Below are 15,553 nucleotides of genomic sequence, written 5' to 3'. Positions count from 1 at the left end.
GATGCAAATACTGCATGCTAATGTTCATTGGCGTTTTGTACATTTCTCAAAGCAGATTGGTCCCGCTAAGCGCATTCCCAATACATCGGTCACGATGTAACATCGTTGTGACCGACTAAATGGGAACTGTAAGATGTTTGTATCTCATGCTTGAAATTATAATTTTTTTACAAATGACATATTTTTTAATAATTTTTACCTAATTAACCTAGTTCCTTAGAGGTACTATTGTTAATTTACTATTGATGTTGTTGTTTGATTTATGACCCCTAATGGTATAAAACAATCATGAATGAATGTTTATCATTTGACATTAAAGCTGCGGCCGGCAACTATTTTGATCTTTTTTTTACCATATTCACTGAAACCAACACTATGCTCCGATAGAACAACATAAATTAGACTGTTTAAGAAAAAAACCCGCGCTTCTAGCTCCACCTAGAGCCTGTTATTTGTTTTGCAAAAATCCACCCCTCCCGGTTCATTTGGTCCAATCAGCGCAGGCCGGTTCATTTGGTCCAATCAGCACAGGGCTGTGTAAAATCTGCCTGTCAATCACAGTACCTGCACGCGCCACAGATACCCCTCCCCTTACGCGCGTTACAATATCACGTGCATTCACAAGCGTGTTGGATTAAACGCAGCGTAATGGCGAAGAGAACTTTCACTAATAAACTTCCGATTCCTCGGTTAACAACCAGAGCTATATGAAAAACAACCAATGAAAAGAAGGAAACAAAGATAGAAAGCGACCGTGACTGTAATAAAACTAGGATCAATATCGGACCAGCATTTGAAAGGTGGAGGAATCTACGAGATTTTAAGGGGTTCAAGCAGGATGCAGAGCTTGCCACATTTCTTCTCTACAGGTAATTGTGCTTTATCAACCATTGATTGTATTTCGGAGAGTTATGTAAGTAATCTAAGTATTCTTGCTAAGTATGCGTTCACAATAATCCTGGTGCACACGCGCTGACGAGGACGAGCTCGACAATGGAGGTTGCCCGAGGGTAGTGGGGGAGGGACATGAAATTGTAAACATTTGGAAACTGCTCAATCCTCCAGAGTTGCCGACGGCAGCTTTAACAGTTTATCATTAGTATATACAGTAAGTGTTTGCTGTGAGTTCATACCTGTTTCTCAGTTCTCTCTGCTGCAGCTGATACGGTGTCATGATTTTTGTGTTCATCCATCATACACAGATAACACACATACCGCTGATCAGTACGACAGAAAATCTCCATTAGTCTATCATGTTGAGGGCAGATGATCTCCTGAAGTCGTCCAGTGACGTCTATCAAGTTGTGTCTCTTTCCTTTGAAGAAAATCTCATGTTGTTGGAGGTGATGTTGACAGTAAGAGTTCAGACACATCAGACACGACTTGACAGCTTTGTGTTTGATTTCAGTACAGACGTCACACGGCACATCTCCAGCAGAACACTGAGCAGAAACATCAGCTTGTACTTCAGTCTTCTTCAGTTTCTCCACCATTCCAGCCAGTATGGTGTTTTTACTCAGAGCCGGTCTTGGTTTGAAGGTCTGTCTGCATTGAGGACAGCTGTAGTCTCTCTTCTGATCTTTCTGATTCCAGCATTTTGTAATACAGCTCATACAGTAACTGTGTCCACAGGGGATGGCCACTGGACAATTTAATAGATCCAGACACACAGGACAGATGAATTGATCCTGAGCCCATGAAATACTGCTTTCTGCCATTTTACAGCGTGTAGATACAAACAGTGAGAGAAGTTCAACAGCTCAGCAACAACTTAGTTTTGTTTCCTCTAAACTGAAGACTTCCACGTTTAAGCTGTGTGCGAGAAGGGAAGCAGTTTTCCTGTTATAATTTTGTAAAAAGATACTGTGCAATATGTAGGTCTCAGTCTTTTGGGTAGTTTTCATACTGGCAGTTAATCATGTGATACCGTGCACGGATCACATGAAAAAACTGGAGGACTATTGTGAAAGCTGTCATGTGGAGCTGGGAATGACCCTGTACATCATTACAGCTGTTGTCAAAAACATAACCTATCCTAAAACCATACAATTGTTTTTGATAGGTTTTTGTTCATTCTCCCAAATACAAACCACAGATGCATTTACTAAATTAGCGTCTCTAACTGCAGCAGGTGAAACTTAAAGGTCCCGTTTTTCCTGTTTTTTTTTTAAGCTTTAATTGTGTTTACAGTGTGCAATATAACATGTTTTCACGTTTCACATGTAAAAAAACACGGTATTTAAGTAAACACAATTGACTTATCTCTATAGCGCTGTTTTCACTGTCCTAAAAACGAGCTGATGTCTTTCTTGTTCTATGAAGTCCCTCCCTCAGAAATGCGTATTGAGTTCTGATTGTGTAGTTTGTTTGGTGTGTTGCGATTTGATAGCAGCTTAGCTTAGCAGAGCTGTTTGAGCCAAAGCTGGTGACTGACGTATTCCTGTGGGCGGAGTTTAGTCAAAAACTCCTATATTGATGTCATTCAACCGGGAATATAGCTGTAGGCTTAAAGCGGAATTCTGTTAGAGAAAATATATCGCCTGGCAGTGAACTTTAAGCTTCATCATTTTGCAGGTATTATTTATGCTCTGACAGCAACATTACACATTAAATAGAAAAACTTTTCAAATTTTTTTCAAAATGTTTTATTTCCAAAAAAGTACAAATATTACAAGTGCATTGACGTCAAACTGTCGCTTTATATAAGGAAAAGATGCAAAGCGATTACTGCTATAAATCTCAGATTCGGTATGTACATTTGTTCAAAAACTGCTGCCCAAAAAAGCGACACATCATCTTCGATTACGAAATAGCTTTTGCTCTCATATATATTGTGACCGATTGCATCATTAAATCAGCTTGAAATGTGAAAAGCTTTTGGCTTCTAATCTGATGCAAGAGGCAAACCCCAGGTTATAACAAGCTGCTGGCCACTAGAGGGCACTTAACACTAACACAAAACTGTACATCATAATAAGCATAAAAACAAATTATATCATTATTTTTGGAGGACAGTCTCCAAAAACGTGTGTTAACATTATTTATTATTATTTGACTGTGTTTCTTGCATAATTTAAAAATGACTGGCTTCCAGGGCCGTCCCGAGGCATAAGCAAACTAAGCGGCTGCTTGGGGCCCCCTGGCCACCAGGGTTTAAAAACCTGCCTGGAACGCAGCATAAGTGTATTGTTGCATCACTACAACCCACAAAACACGGTGTCCACTGTACAAACCAGATGGGGTATAGAGCATGAGATTGATGCTCAAAGGGCCTACCTTCACACCAGAGCCCCACATCACACAAACCTAAAAGTCAAAGAGTGTGATTTTATAATTAACCCCAGGTTTCCAGAAATTGGACCCTCTCCTGATGGACTTACAATGTGTGATTGCTGTGGAAAAGGCTGCCTTGAAGTTAAGTGTCCCTTCAAATATAGATCATACAGCATCCAACAGGCCTTAGAAACAAAGGACAAAGACTTCTGTCTCGAATTGTCAGATGAAAAGCTTCAGCTTAAGAAAACACACAGTTCTTACACACAGACACAAATCTTTGTCACTGGATCCAACCACTGTGACCTTGCTGTTTGGACTCTGGAGGACTTTGTTGTAGTACGGGTCTTTCCAGACCAAGAATTCTGGGATCTACGTCTACAGAAAGCACAAATGTTCTTTGAAAAAGTTTGCCTTCGAGAGCTTGTAGCCAAATATTATACCAAAGAATACACCACAGGTACTATAAGCTAAGTTTGTTGTCAACATGATTGCACTGTATGTTATATTTACGTATGAAGTTTGTTCTCAACATGAATGCACTGTATGTAATATATTTACATATTAAGTTTGTTCTCAACATGATTGCACTGTATACAATATTTAGGTATGAAGTTTGTTCTCAACATGAATGCACTGTATGTAATATATTTACATATCGTCGCTGTCCGATGAAAATCACGTATGTTCATTTTGCCGATTTTGAGATTTTTCGATAGATTGAATGTCCAGGTTCATTTCCGTATACAGTATGAGTCACATACCTAAATGGCCAATGAAAACTTGTGAAATCATGTCATCTGAATTTCATGTATACCCATTTGGTGTCAAAGCTGTCAATCACTCCGCATATCTTCCGCCTGTGAAGCATCTCGCCGGTCTCGTAAAGTTTCATCGAAGCTCAGCACTGGATATAGCCGAATAAACATGACAATTACTTTCCTTCATCGAGGTAAACGTTTTCCCCGGACGCCAGACGAACATCTAGGAGTGACTTAATTACGGTAGGACTGTGCAAACAAAGTATCTGTCTAGCATTGGTGTTATTTACGCTGGGGATGTCCCCACCACTTTTTGAAAGCATTTGGTTAAAATGTTCTGAAAAATCAAGCGATGCTTAAGACTGGTTTTGTGGTCTAGTGTCACATATGTTGCGTTGTATGCTTATGGTGTGTTTTCTTGTACATATGTAATGAAATTCATTGTAATCATTGACTAAAAGCACTGCTGTTTTCTACGGTATGGTGCTTTGGCACTGTTCGGTTGAGCTGGTGTTGCAGGGACTGTTACATGTGTGCAGTCGACATTGTTCAGGGTTTTATGCTGAGTATTTTCTTGTTGTTGACTAGCCTACGCTATGCCCATTTTTGATGCGCCGTTATTCAATATTTTTCCTGTCCTGCAGTAATGTTTTTATCTGATCTTTTGTCCCCACCACTTTTCAACACAAACTGACGCCCCTGCTGTGTAGCATTACCATGTCAGTGTATTGATTCATTGTCCCTTCATAGTTTGCAAGAGACATTTAATAAATGTATAATTAATATTAAATAAAGTAAGCGTATTTAACTAAGACGTAGGCTATTTAATGAACTGAGCGTATTCATCTGTCAATATGAAACGCGACTTGGCCATTCTAATTAATGATCGGAAGAACGCGTATCGATCACAGTTACTGTAAAATATGCACGCATGTCCATTTAAACTCAATTTTGGTCAAATGTGGATTATGTCATTACACTGGCAAGAATATGGTTACATGTAAATATGCCGTACCAAGTATGACAACGCTTCATTCAACTGCTTTTGATATACGGTGTTTTTTTCACTTTCTGAAAAGTAACCGTTTTGGACATACGTGAGTTTCATCGGGCAGCGACGATATTAAGTTTGTTCTCAACATGATTGCACTGTATACAATATTTACGTATGAAGTTTGTTCTCAACATGATTGAACTATGTAATATTTATATATTAAAGGAACAGAATGTAGGATTGTGGCCAAAACTGGTATTGCAATCACAAAACTTGTGGCCAATACACAAAATGACAACATAAACATCAGTTGAGGGCTGCAACTCCACTTTTTAAATGACAATATCCTGGCCAGAAAACTGTTTTAAGTGATAAAAGTATTTGAAATGAAAATGATTTCTTAATGTCTAGTGACATATCAGGGCAATTTTATGATTAATTGAAATACATTTCTTACATACTGTTCCTTTAAGTTTGTTCTCAACAGGATTAAGTTTGTTCTCAACATGATTGAACTGTATACTATATATATATATATATATATATATATATATATATATATATATATATATATATATATATGCATGCAGTTTCTGAAGATGTTTGCACAGGCATGTTTACATTTGTGACTGGATTCAACTACCCCCCCCCAAAAAAAATTTTTGCTGTTGATTTTGTACTGGCAAATTTCATTTTTATTAAAAAGTTTCTACAAATTCATATTGTGTCATTAGTCATCAAAAGAAGTATTTAAACATACAAACATGTCATCAAAACTAATATGTCAACAACTGTAATATACAGTATTGTTCAAAATAATAGCAGTACAATGTGACTAACCAGAATAATCAAGGTTTTTAGTATATTTTTTATTGCTACGTGGCAAACAAGTTACCAGTAGGTTCAGTAGATTCTCAGAAAACAAACAAGACCCAGCATTCATGATATGCACGCTCTTAAGGCTGTGCAATTGGGCAATTAGTTGAAAGGGGTGTGTTCAAAAAAATAGCAGTGTCTACCTTTGACTGTACAAACTCAAAACTATTTTGTACAAACATTTTTTTTCTGGGATTTAGCAATCCTGTGAATCACTAAACTAATATTTAGTTGTATGACCACAGTTTTTTAAAACTGCTTGACATCTGTGTGGCATGGAGTCAACCAACTTGTGGCACCTCTCAGCTGTTATTCCACTCCATGATTCTTTAACAACATTCCACAATTCATTCACATTTCTTGGTTTTGCTTCAGAAACAGCATTTTGATATCACCCCACAAGTTCTCAATTGGATTAAGGTCTGGAGATTGGGCTGGCCACTCCATAACATTAATTTTGTTGGTTTGGAACCAAGACTTTGCCCGTTTACTAGTGTGTTTTGGGTCATTGTCTTGTTGAAACAACCATTTCAAGGGCATGTCCTCTTCAGCATAGGGCAACATGACCTCTTCAAGTATTTTAACATATGCAAACTGATCCATGATCCCTGGTATGCGATAAATAGGCCCAACACCATAGTAGGAGAAACATGCCCATATCATGATGCGTGCACCTCCATGCTTCACTGTGTATTGTGGCTTGAATTGAGAGTTTGGGGTCGTCTCACAAACTGCCTGTGGCCCTTGGACCCAAAAAGAACAATTTTACTCTCATCAGTCCACAAAATGTTCCTCCATTTCTCTTTAGGCCAGTTGATGTGTTCTTTGGCAAATTGTAACCTCTTCTGCACATGCCTTTTTTTTAACAGAGGGACTTTGCGGGGGAAATAGATTAGCTTCACACAGACGTCTTCTAACTGTCACAGTACTTACAGGTAACTCCAGACTGTCTTTGATCATCCTGGAGGTGATCATTGGCTGAGCCTTTGCCATTCTGCTTATTCTTCTATCCATTTTGATGGTTGTCTTCCGTTTTCTTCCACGTCTCTCTGGTTTTGCTCTCCATTTTAAGGCATTGGAGATCATTTTAGTTGAACAGCCTATCATTTTTTGCACCTCTTTATAGGTTTTCCCCTCTCCAATCAACTTTTTAATCAAAGTACGCTGTTCTTCTGAACAATGTCTTGAACGAACCATTTTCCTCAGCTTTCAAATGCATGTTCAACAAGTGTTGGCTTCATCCTTAAATAGGGGCCACCTGATTCACACCTGTTTCTTCACAAAATTGATGACCTCAGTGATTGAATGCCACACTGCTATTTTTTTGAACACACCCCTTTCAACTAATTCAACTAATTGCCCAATTGCACAGCCTTAAGAGCATGCATATCATGAATGCTGGGTCTCATTTGTTTTCTGAGAATCTACTGAACCTACTGGTAACTTGTTTGCCACGTAGCAATAAAAAAATATACTAAAAACCTTGATTATTCTGGTTAGTCACATTGTACTGCTATTATTTTGAACAATACTGTACATATTTACAACATTAAAGGTGCTCTAAGCGAATTGAAGCGTTTTAGACCATAAAACATTTTTTGTTACATACCGGAAACATCTCCTCACTATCTGCTTTCTGCCTGTCCGCTGATCAAACTGTAAAAAAACGCGATCTCTGTAGACAGCCCAGGCTTCACAAACGGCAATATCAACAAATGGCCAAACCTAGCTCACAAAACAAAACAAAGTATTCCAGCCAATAAACGACAAGAAGGATTTGGGGGTGGGGGTTGGGCGCGTTCATGAAAGCACGGAAGGGAGGGGGAGGAGTTAGCTACGCTCCGTCACGTCTCGCAGATTCGCTTAGAGAGCCTTTAAAATTAAACAGTTTTAACATGCACATTTTTCATTTTCATCTGGTTTTACAACCACACTGGGACACATGTTAAGAAGTATACAGCAAACATTCACTATCTTGTCAAGAAGTGTCATATCCTCCCCCTCACATGGCAGTAACATACTAATTGGTATTCTCTTATGTAACATTGTGTACTTGTTGCGCATATTGCCAATCACCCTTTCAACATGAATCCTCAGGTGTGCTATCGCTCGTGTGTTTTCCACAGCCTTAGCATCGAGTTGACATCTTCCTTTAGTGAACACAGGAACTTTGACCTCTGCACACATCATCCCCACACTATCCTTGATATCGAAGCCTCAATCAGCTAGTACCAAGTCACCAGGTAAGAAGGCCACAGTTCTCAGTTATGTGCTTGTCAGAGGCACGCCCACCCCATCCCTTGGAAATAAATGATACAGCACCTTGTGGTGTAATACCAATGAGGTATTTGATGGTGTGTGTACCCTTGTAATGAGAAAAGGCCTGTGCACGTGCCTTTAGATTTGATGGCCTTTCTGTGCGTATTTCAAAGCAGTCGACTATAATAGCAACACGTTTCCCAAAAGCTTCCAAAAATTGATGTGGCATTGTGTCCTGTAAGTAATGCCTCTCTGGCCAGCACACCAATGCCCTGGTGAAAAACAAATATACTTTATTGTATTTCAAGTATATTTAACTTTGCAATAGTACATTACAAATATACTTACAAAGGAATGTACTTTCTTTAAACATATTTAAAGTATGCTTACAACATATTTGCGCGTATTTTTTACAATTAAACTTTTAACATACTTCAAAATAATTATACTTTAGTATATTTTCTAAAAGTATATTTAGAAAAATATACTTAAAGTTAACGTTTTGTGCAATTTTTAAAGTATACTAAATTTAAACCTATTTTAAAATGTATTTTAGGTATACTTTATCGGTATGCTTAAAGTTATCATTATAATAATGCACTGACAGTATATTTCTAAAATACATTATTTAGTATTCTTTAGAAACAGTATATTTTAAGTACATTTTGAAAGTATATGGGGTGTACAAATGTATATTATTTTATGTAAGGGATAATGTAGAGGCAGCCGGTAGTTATCGGGAAATAAGCCCCGACAGTGTGATCAGGACCCGACGCGAAGCGGAGGGTCTTGTATCACACTGAAGGGGCTTATTTCCCGATAACTACCGGCTGACTCTACATTATCCCGCTTATTACACGGCTACTTGTCACATAAGAAAAAAACTGGACATGAATATGAATTTGAAACATTTTATTGGCATATTTGTTTTAAATTAACATTTTTATCCTTCCGCGAAACTTTGCACAGATGCATAAAATGATCGTAATACCTTATTAAGATCCTCTGCTTCATACTTGTCTGTCTCCATTTTTTTCTCTTTTAGCCTGTCTTTGAGAAGTTTCAATCCCCATTCTGTATTTTTTTGTGTGTTGGCTTCGTAGCTGTCAAGTTCAGTCTCAGTAAGCTGTCTGTGTCTTGTCGTGGTTGTCCAGTGTTTGTCACAAGATGGCGCCAAACAAACAGTAATCTTTATTGGCGCGGAGCGATCTACTCGTAAAAGTAGTACCGGCTATGCGTTATTATTTTGGAGCGGTTATTATTCGAAAAGAACGAACCTGCAAATGTCTCAACTGACCAATCAGAATCAAGCATTCCAGAGAGCCGTGTAATAAGGAGAAATAACGTGGGCTTAAAATTACGAGAGAGCAGTATGTTCAGTTACATTTTATATTGTAGATGTATACATTTGTAATATACTATTAACATAAGGTACACTTTAACTTCACTATAGTCAAGCATTGGATAAACCAATTAACTGTGTTTTACCACAAAATAACCGTGGTTTTGCTAATAATAATCAATACACCAAAAAAACATGGTTACTAAACTTTTACCACAAAAAAAAACATTCATTTTCGTAAGGGGAATATGAGTGTTTTTTTTTTTTGTAGTTTTTCAGTCAATTGCATACCGCTTTTAGCTGTACAAAACTTAAACAGTTTTCGTTAATGCATTTCAGAGAAAAGTGAATTCTGAGATTTGAATAATGCATCTGACGTGTGTGTGATGACGTCACGACGCACGTATTTTGATTTTTACCAGTCGTTCAAGGCGGACGGATTCAGTCCCAAGGTACGTTAAAATATCTTAAAATTAATTATATTTGATTATCGTTTGACCATTCTGAAGTTTATCAGTAGACTATCATATTTCGAATGCGAAATGTTGTCAATAAAGCGGTGTCTAACTCGCTATTAGTGATAAGCTGCTGTGTAGCTTAGCTTAGCTTATAGCTAATGTTAAAGGTTTGAAAGATAGCACTGTCAGCCTGTTATATCGAATTAGTACACCCGATTGTTTTGTTAAATATATGTTTTGGTGTGTATGTATATGTTAATGAAAAAAGGTAGCGTCAGAAAATCTGTTTTTTAAATGTAGCGTGAAAGTTAACCATTTATTGACTGTTTAGAGGTTGTAAGGCTTTTACCTAACTGTATTTAGTATTAATGATGCTGCATTCTTTCCTCAGAAGCTAAAGTTTTTCAAAGACATTTGTAGGGAGGACTTTGCAGCTAATGGTAAGTCATTTTAAACTCTTAAGATATAATAATTCATTCGTAGTAGTAAATCAAGCTTCAGTTTAGATAACGTTATACATATTGAGGCGGTTTCCCGGACAGGGATTAGTCCTAGACTAAAATAAATGTAAGAGCTGTCCAAACTGAAAACAACTTGCACTGACATATCTTAAAATACACCAGTGTCCTTTGTTTTGCCTCAAAATGCACACAGGTAATGTTTTTATTAAGGCATGTTTTTTGAAACTGGTTATATTTCTTAATTAAACTAAGGCTTAGTCCTGTTTTAAGATAATCCCTTTCCAGGAAACACCCAATTGTCTGCTTGTTGCATTTTCTTTCTGACAATTTTTACATTTAAATTTAATACAATATAATCTTTCTTTAGGAGCTGAAGTATTTTATGTAAGGAGGATTTTGCAGCCCATATAGGCAAGTCATTATAATGAAAACTCTTAGGGGTGGTTTCCCGGACAGGGATTAGCTTTATCCAGGACTAGACCTTAGTTTAATTAGGATAGTTTTAACAAACATGCCTTACTAAAAACATTACTTATGTGCATAACGATGTAAAACAATGGGCACTGATGTATTTTAAGATATGTCAGAGCAAGTTGTTTTCAGTTTGGACAGCTCTTACATTTATTTTAGTCTAGGACTAGTCTAATTCCTGTCTGGGAAACCGCCCCTTAATATATATGATGACATTTAAGTCAAGCTCTAGTTTAGGTAAAAATATATCTGCTATACAATCTCTGCCAGTAAACTATAGATTTAATACAGTAAGTCTTAAATAAATGTAATGTTTTAATATTAAACACTTTTTAATTGAGCTTATTGTCTCTCTTTTTCAGATTTCCTTAGGCTGAACCAAAACCTGCCAGACTAAAGTTGATTTGGGAGAGAAAGACGTTGTAAACTCAATCATCTTGACATTCTTCAATGAGTAATTGTTCAATTTTTAGGCAAATACTGTACACTTTGAATGCTGTGAATAAAACTATATTTTAAATATATTTAAAATGAATTGTTTTTGACTGTTTTAATCAGCTTTTATTTATTTGGAAAAAATTATTTTGGTTATGTTACCAGCTAAAGTAATCTATTCCCAAAATAGCACTCTTTAAGTTAACTAATTATTAACGCACTTGAAGTATACTCATTACTAATCTAGCTGCAGGTATGTAAAAGTATACAAAATGTAATGTACTTGGCATATTCATTTTTCACCAGGGCAGTTTTTAGAATTTTGGATTGGCCAAAAATATATAGAATGTACGCAAACAGTCTATTTAAGATATACTGATTGTATGTTTGCAAGACACTCATAATACATTTGTAATGTACTCCTAACATAAATAAAACACACTCTAAATCCACTTATCAAGCATGAATTTAGCACAAAAACAGTCATGTACTTAAATTGTACTAAATACACTTAAAGTTGTTCCACTTTAGCACACAAAAGTACACTAAATACACTTAAAGTTGTACTTTGTTACAATTAATATACAACTAAAATATATTAAGTACAAAATTAGTTGTTCCAAAATAGCACTCTTTAAATAAACTAATCAATAGCACACTTTAAGTATACTGGTCATTAGTGTGACTGCAAGTATACTTAAAGGAATAGTCTACTCATTTTCAATATTAAAATATGTTATTACCTTAACTAAGAACTGTTGAATCATCCCTCTGTCATCTGTGTGTGTGCACGTAAGCGCTGGAGCGCGCTGCGACGCTACGGTAGCATTTAGCTTAGCCCCATTCATTCAATGGTACCATTTAGAGATAAAGTTAGAAGTGACCAAACACATCAACGTTTTTCCTATTTAAGACGAGTAGTTATACGAGCAAGTTTGGTGGTACAAAATAAAACATAGCGCTTTTCTAAGCGGATTTAAAAGAGGAACTATATTGTATGGCGTAATAGCACTTTTGGGAGTACTTCGACTCGCCTGAAAAGTCCGCTCCCCTTCTCACTCTCATAATGGGAGAGGGAGGGTGTTACTGCGCAGAGTCGAAGTACTCCCAAAAGTGTATTAAATATATTTAGCATACTATTTTTTCACCAGGGTGGATTAAGCCGTGCATTCAAAACATCTAAGGTGTCAGTAAAAGCAGTGGAAAGAGTTGTACGCGAAACATTAAAGAGACGGGCAAGGTGCTGTACAGGAAGATCAAGCCTCAGACGTATGAGTGTCAACAAAAGCATTTGAAAGGATGACAACTTTTTGTTAACTGGCAGGAAAGGCTTAACATTGGTGAACACTGACAATAAAATGGCAAAGTATGAAATTCCTGTGTAGTACCTGACCTTATTTGTGTTACCCTTAAATAATTCCTCATCCATCTTTCTCTTGTTCAGCTCACTCCTAAGCTCCCTGTTCTCCTGCAACAGACGGTTGATCTCTGCACTGTTGGGCTCACAAAACTGACACGCTGTTCTTGGTCTCTTAACTGTTGTTTCATCTTCTGCCTGGTTTTCACATTCCTCATCCTCTGCGTCTTCCACATCCGCCCATTCTCCACATTCATCTTCTACAGCTCCCACCTCTGCATGGTCACCACCTCCCGCATCTGCTGCCACTTCTGCCTCTGCCTGGTCATCACCTTCCTTTTCTTGTGCTGCTTCAGCCTGTTTTCTTTTTTCTTCATCTTCTGCAGTGGTGTCTCCCTGCATTTGAGAGTTGCGGTCGTCTACTGCTACTGGCACGGTCATTTGTTGTCTTTGAAATTGGCGAGAATACCGGTCTGATTTGACTCCGTCCAAGTAGCAGTGCTTCGTCTTCTAAGAATATAGTTCCCAGTAAGTATACTGTTAAAAGATGGATGTGTCTCATATGACCTTGTTATTTGTACACGGTGTGACTATACAAATCACAACACATAAACAGGAAAATTTTCGCATTATTTTGTCACTTATTGGGAGCAGTTCTGCTAGCTGGAGCCATTCACTTCCAGTCTTTGTGCTAAGCTAAGCTAGCGGGGGCTGCGTCAGACAGAGTTACAGCACACACGGAGATGAGAAAGGAATGTATGGACTTATCTAACTCTGGGGGATACGTTGAATACGCTAAATTCCCAAAATCTGGGCGTGTTCCTTTAACATTACAATCATAATAAGAAATTAAAATAGGAATGTTTACCAATACATAAAGAACACAAACAAATCTTGTCCTAAATGTCAGTCCTAACACATTAAATATTATGATATAAACAAAACATATTTTTATATATCTCATATTTGAGATAATATTGATTAATTTATTATTATTTTTTAACTGTGTAGATAAAAGTGGTGGTAATATATCCATCATTATGTGTTTGTAAAATCTCCTGTGTTACAGTAATTTTGTTTACAACTATGTAGACCATTTTGCAAGTGTAAACAACACTAGTCCAGAAACACTTCCTGTTTCAGTTTGTAACTGTTTTCTTTATTTCATACATAAAGAAAACATCTTAAAGATGTTTGTTTAACTTTTTGATTCAGTTCTATATGTTTTGTTGGTTTTATTTTATCCCAACGTTTATGCAGTTTTAAAAAACTGAAACTGAAGTGATTCTGGACGAGTGTTGTTAACATCTTGCTGGTAGAATGTCCCTAATACTTTGACACTCACCTGAATAAAAATGTCTGGAACACACTTTTAACGATCGTGGGACAGAGATGGGGACTCGAGTTTGAGACTCGGACTCGAGTGCGACTTAAGTCGCACACACAGTGACTTCAGACTCGACTTGAGACTCGACCCTCAAAGACTTCAGACTCGACTCGGACTCGAGCTGCGCGACTCGTGAACAATGTTTATTTTTAGGAAACGTCTGATGAGCTCGCTGTCATAGCTCCCTCCGTTACCTACAACCTGCCCACGACGTAACACGTGACGTATTTGCTCCGCGCGCGCGGCCGCGAACATACATGTCGACTGTACCTGCAGGCAGCTGCTGCTGTGGCATTCATCTGAAGCTATGGGTAGTGCTGTGACGGATCCGCGGTTCAGCTCGAATGCGATTTGCGGATTAATATGCAATTTAAATAGGGTAAGTTAATCATTAACGTGTTTCTAAGGCTTGCAATTGTTTAAATGGTTAAACAATTTAACCGCAAAAAGGGGCTCAAGTGAGCAGATTTCTGTACGCACATGCGGTTCAGTGTATCCGGTCCGGCTCCAGTCAGGTCCAGAGTTGCGCTACTTTGTGTCATACTGTACCTGCCGAACTGCGCGATCCGATCGGCGTATGAAATCAAATTAATACTATAGTGGATCTAGAGTGACTGGGGAGCAGACTGCTGTGGCGCCACAAGAACCCACAGGCGAGTGACAACAAAGTACCGCAAGAGCGATTTCAGTTATCACATGGAGAAATCTGCTTTGAATCGCTCTCGCGGTACTTTGACATCACCAAGAGGTCTGCTTAGCGCCAAATGAACTCGAACCTGCAGTGTAGCTGCTCACGCGACACTGTAAACAAACAGGAATTGTCCATATGGAGCAGTGAACGAGTGGAGCAGTACTTCAACATGAAATCCGAGAGTTAACAACGCACATGTGAGTAAACAACATTTAAATCATCAGTCCAGTTTAATAGATAAGGTTTCAAGTGCAATAAAATAAGCCCGTGATTATATCCTGATGGTTTTTAGCTGCCTTCAGCATGTTTGCTTGTGCTTCACAGTGTTAAACTTCCCTTCTCTGTGTTCATTTATATATCTACGTTCAAGATGTATATGATCTTAAACTTCTGTGAGGAAATTCATGTCTGCGTTGATGTTCAGTTCAGACTTGCAAATTGAAGATAATTTTCTTCACTTTGGTTTTGGTGTCTAATATTAGGCTACATGATGGTCTTGTAATAATAAAAGTAAAAGCCTATTTTCATTTTTAGACAATGCTTGTTTTATATGCAAAAAATAAGGTTTTTATATCAATGACTATGCAAATTAAGAGTTAATTCATGGTCATCTTAAATGTGTATTAATTAAAAACATTTACACCATTAAATTACACATGGTAATGTTATCAATAGTTGTCAGATAATAGCTATTGAAAGAGTGGATATTTTTCTTCTTCAATGCGTGTGTTAGCCACGGATTGAAGATTGTAAACAGTTTATTTAATTTTTATTAACAGTTGAGTAAG

The 15,553-nt window shown here is 37.5% G+C and overlaps 2 protein-coding genes and 1 long non-coding RNA gene across 3 annotated transcripts in view; 1 reads left to right on the top strand and 2 right to left on the bottom strand.

Moving 5' to 3' along the window:
- Window positions 1–2,255, bottom strand: part of LOC135719235 (tripartite motif-containing protein 16-like) — a 23,205-nt gene extending 20,950 nt beyond the window's left edge. The window contains exon 1 of the mRNA XM_065241860.2: window positions 1,134–2,255. Coding sequence (XP_065097932.1) covers window positions 1,134–1,718 — 585 coding nt within the window. The 5' untranslated portion in view covers window positions 1,719–2,255. The remainder of the gene's footprint in view (window positions 1–1,133) is intronic.
- Window positions 2,256–7,794: 5,539 nt separating this feature from the next.
- On the bottom strand, window positions 7,795–13,128 carry LOC141280708 (uncharacterized). The gene is given in 3 exon segments (XM_073811774.1): window positions 7,795–8,152; window positions 8,154–8,435; window positions 12,479–13,128. Coding segments are annotated over 3 exon segments (1,290 nt in total).
- LOC135719266 (uncharacterized) lies at window positions 9,838–11,430 on the top strand. The gene is made up of 4 exons (XR_010521049.1): window positions 9,838–9,957; window positions 10,355–10,403; window positions 10,792–10,835; window positions 11,258–11,430. It is a non-coding gene; the product is annotated as an uncharacterized lncRNA (long non-coding RNA).
- Window positions 13,129–15,553: the final 2,425 nt, after the last annotated feature.

This window comes from Paramisgurnus dabryanus, chromosome 14 (genome assembly GCF_030506205.2).
Source record: "Paramisgurnus dabryanus chromosome 14, PD_genome_1.1, whole genome shotgun sequence".
In the NCBI taxonomy this organism is placed as follows: domain Eukaryota; kingdom Metazoa; phylum Chordata; class Actinopteri; order Cypriniformes; family Cobitidae; genus Paramisgurnus; species Paramisgurnus dabryanus.
Note: the sequence above shows the minus strand (reverse complement) of the source record. Positions and strands in the feature narration are given on the sequence as shown.